Genomic DNA, 4,248 nt, shown 5'->3' with positions numbered 1-4,248 from the left:
AGCTGGGATTACAGGTGCCCACACCATGCCCAGCTAATTTTGTATTTTTAATAGAGATGGGATTTCGTCATGCTGGCCAAGCTGGTCTTGAACTCCTGACCTCAGGTGATCCACCCGCCTCAGCTTCCAAGTGCTGGGATTACAGGCATAATCCACTGCGCCCGTCCCCAGGATATGCTAATATTTTACATAGGGTTTTTGTATCTATTATTTATGTGTGAGACTAACAATTTTTTCTTATGCCATAATAGCCTTGACAGGTTTTGCTATCAAAGACATTGCTAGCCTCATAACACGAGCTAAGTAGTATTCTCTTCTAAAGACTTCTCAAGGAGAGTTTAGCTAATATTGTAATACATTCCTTGCAAGTTTGGTGAAATGAATCTGTAAAAATAACATAGGTTTGGTGCATTATTTAGAAGAATTTAAACTACTTATGTTTCTCTAAGGTACAGTGCTAAATTCAGGCATTCTATTTTCTTTTTAGTCAGTTGTTTTCTTTGAAACATCGTCTCACACTGTCCCCCAGGCTGGAGTGCAGTGGCCCAATTTCCACCCACTAGGTTCAAGTGGTTCTCATGGTTCAGTCTCCCAAGTAGCTGGGACTACAGGTGCCCACCACCATGCCTGGCTAATGTTTGTATTTATAGTAGAGACAGGGTTTCGTCATGTTGGCCAGGCTGTTCTCGAACTCCTGGCCTCAAGTGACCCACCTACCTCAGCCTCCCAAAGTGCTGGGATTACAGGCCTGAGCCACCGCACCGCACACTTAGTACATTTCTAAAAATGTATTTACCCAGACCATTTAAATTTTTTATGTACTAGTATGGTCTTATTATCATCCTTTTTTTTTTTCTTGTAACTTACTTAATCTGTGCTATGTTCCCCGTTTAGTTCTCACTTACTCCTCTTCTATGTTGTAATCAAGAATGTGCTCTTACTTCAATTAACATTCTTCCTTCTCATTCCTTTTATCTTTCTTTCTTCATTTTAAGACAGGACCGGCCGGGCGCGGTGGCTCAAGCCTGTAATCCCAGCACTTTGGGAGGCCGAGACGGGTGGATCACGAGGTCAGGAGATCGAGACCATCCTGAGCTACACGGTGAAACCCCATCTCTACTAAAAAAAAAAATACAAAAAACTAGCCGGGCAAGATGGCGGGCGCCTGTAGTCCCAGCTACTCGGGAGGCTGAGGCAGGAGAATGGCGGGAACCCGGGAGGCGGAGCTTGCAGTGAGCCAAGATCGCGCCACTGCACTCCACCCTGGGCGACAGGGCTAGACTCCGTCTCCAAAAAAAAAAAAAAAAAAAGACAGGGCCTCACTATAACCCAGGCTGCAGTGCACTGGCACAATCTCGGCTCACTGCAGCCTAACCTCCCAGGCTCAACTGATCCTCCTACCTCGGCCTCCCACAGTGCTGGGATTAGAGGCATGAGCCACCATGCCCACACCCTTCTCATTTCTTAAAGTGTATTCTGTGGTTCACGTTCCAACTTAAGATTCTTAGTAAAGATTTACTAATTAACGTTCAGCCTGTCTTCATGTATGTAAATCTGTAACTTTTTGCCAACCACCACATTCAAGTATGTGGGAGTACAGGCATGCTTGGCTCATTTTTCTACTTTTTTGTAAAGACAGGGTTCTGCAATGTTTCTCAGGCTGGTCTCAAACTCCTGGGCTCAAGGAATCCTCCCATCTCAGCCTCCCACAGTGCTGGGATTAGAGGCATGAGCCACCATGCCCACATCCTTCTCATTTCTTAAAGTGTATTCTGTGGTTCACTTTCCAACCTAAGATTCTTAGTAAAGATTTACTAATTAACTCGTTCAGTCTTTCTTCATGTATGTAAATCTGTAACTTTTTGCCAACCACCACATTCAATACATTCTCCAAGTTTCAGGTATAGCATTTTCATCATTATCAGTACAGAGTATTTTTAACTTCCATTGTGATTTCTTTTATAACCAATGGGTTATTTTTAAGTATGTGTTCACATTTCCAAATACATAGATTTTTATCGCTTAGTTACATGCCTGTCTCCAATACAAGACTAGGCTTCCTGAACAGGCATGGCCAAATTTATTTATTTATTTATTTATTTAGACAAATTCTCACTCTGTTGCCAAGCTGGAGTGCAGTGGCGTGATCTCGGCTCATTCCAACCTCTACCTCCCGGGTTCAAGCAAGGTTCCTGCCTCAGCCTCCTGAGCAGCTGGGATTACAGACACCCGCCATCATGTCCAACTGATTTTTGTATTTTTAGTAGAGATGGGGTTTCGCCATGTTGGCCATGCTGGTCTTGAACTCCTGAGCTCAGGTGATCCGATCACCTCGGTCTCCCAAAGTGTTGGGATTACAGGTGTGAGCCACTGCACCCGGCCAGCTGAATTGTACCTAAGAAATACCGCAAGAAAGCTACTAAAGCATCCCTTCACCATATTTAAACATTGTAATTTCAATCTCTTCAAGGTAATTACATAAAAATGACTCCATTTTCCATCCTCAGTACCGAAAAGCATGCCAAGAAATAGATACACTCTTACTTGAACAAGTACTTTGCCCAAACGATGCAATGTATAGGTTCTGAAGGTGTGTTACGAATTGTACAGCCAGGAAAGGTTCTCTGGGTTGGCTTAGGATGACATTCATAACACTCGGTCACACCCTACAAAGTCAGGATATGAGAAAAATCTTTATTCCATGATAGCAGTTTCTCAACATTATAAGGTAATATAAACACTTCATTCATCTATATTCCAACTAGGTTTTATCTTGTCAAGGAAATTTTGAAATATTAGTGACTCCAAAACCCTTACTTTATGATAAACTAACATAGAAGTTAACTGAATCTATCAGTCACAGCTAAGGCTATGCTTGGACTCCCAACTCCTGGCTCAGTGAACATGACTTACAAGCCAAAATAAAAATCACTACACCTGAGTGTCAAATATGAGTTTACCTTGATCGCACTAAACAGAAAAACTACTGGAAAGACAAACAGCAGCTTTCCAACAAATTGTTTCTTAAAGTTGTAAATGTTATTTCAGTATTATTCACAACCATTTCCTTCTTTTTTTTTTTTTTTTTGAGATGGAGTCTTGCTCTGTCACCCAGGCTGCAGTGCAGTGGCATGATCTAGGCGCACTGCAAGCTCTGCCTTCCGGGTTCAAGCAATTCTCCTGCCTCAGCCTCCTGAGTAGCTGGGATTACAGGTGCACGCTGCCACACCCGGCTAATTTTTTTGTATTTTTAGTAGAGACGGTGTTTCACTGTGTTAGTCAGGATGGTCTCAATCTCCTGACGTTGTGTGATCCACCCGCCTCTGCGTCCCAAAGTGCTGGGATTACAGGTGTGAGCCACCGTGCCCAGCAGCCATTTTCCTTATGTTTTTCTTTTTTTTAGCAAAACTAAGTGGGACTGGGGAATATAGCCATATCCTTATCATTTCTTGCAAATTAAGTAAACAAAAGTATTAATTTCAAGATACATCTACCTACACAGAAAAATCTTAGGTATTACTAAACCAAATACTCTTCATTTTATTGATATACGTGAGGAGGAGACGGAGTATTGCTGTCACCCAGGCTGCAGTACAGTGGCGTAATCTAGGCTCACTGCAACCTGCAGCTCCCAGGTTCAAGTGATTCTCCTGCCTTAGGCTCCCAAAGAGCTGGGATTACAGGCATCTATCATCACCCCCAGCTAATTTTCATATTTTTAGTAGAGACGGGGTTTTTCCATATTGGCCAGGTTGGTCTTGAACTCCTGACTTCATGTGATTCGCCCGCCTCGGTCTCCCAAAGTGCTGGGATTACAGGCGTGAACCACTGAGCCCAGCCCATTTTATTGATATACGTTCAAGTTTAAAATTACAATTTAAGGAATTTATGCCTTGGAAGAAGTACATGACACCTGAGACAACTATCAAATGAATCATCTTTCATCATCTAGATATTCCTAACCTCAGTCTTTTCTTTTTTTCTTTTTGTTTGAGACGGAGTTTCGCTCTTGTTGCCCAGGCTGGAGTGCAATGGCGTGGTCTTGGCTCACCAAAACCTCCACCTCCTGGGTTCAAGTGATTCTCATGCCTCAGCCTCCCGAGTAGCTGGGATTACAGGTGCACACCACCACACCCGGATAATTTTGTATTTTTAGCAGAGATGAGGTTTCACCATGTTAGCCAGGTTGGCTCGAACTCCTTACCTCAGGTAATCCACCTGTCTTGGCCTCCCAAAGTGCTGGGATTA

The 4,248-nt window shown here is 43.1% G+C and overlaps 1 protein-coding gene across 1 annotated transcript in view; it reads right to left on the bottom strand.

Annotated features, from left to right (window-relative positions):
- Positions 1-4,248, bottom strand: part of UBA2 (ubiquitin-like modifier activating enzyme 2) — a 45,214-nt gene that overhangs the window by 31,212 nt on the left and 9,754 nt on the right. The window contains exon 6 of the mRNA XM_011948908.1: positions 2,545-2,666. Within this exon, the coding sequence (XP_011804298.1) occupies positions 2,545-2,666 (122 nt within the window). The remainder of the gene's footprint in view (positions 1-2,544; positions 2,667-4,248) is intronic.

The sequence above is a fragment of the Colobus angolensis genome, unplaced genomic scaffold (assembly GCF_000951035.1).
Source record: "Colobus angolensis palliatus isolate OR3802 unplaced genomic scaffold, Cang.pa_1.0 Scaffold107, whole genome shotgun sequence".
Classification (NCBI taxonomy): Eukaryota; Metazoa; Chordata; class Mammalia; order Primates; family Cercopithecidae; genus Colobus; species Colobus angolensis.
The sequence above is the reverse complement of the archived record's forward strand: the minus strand, read 5'-3'. Positions and strand labels throughout refer to the sequence as shown.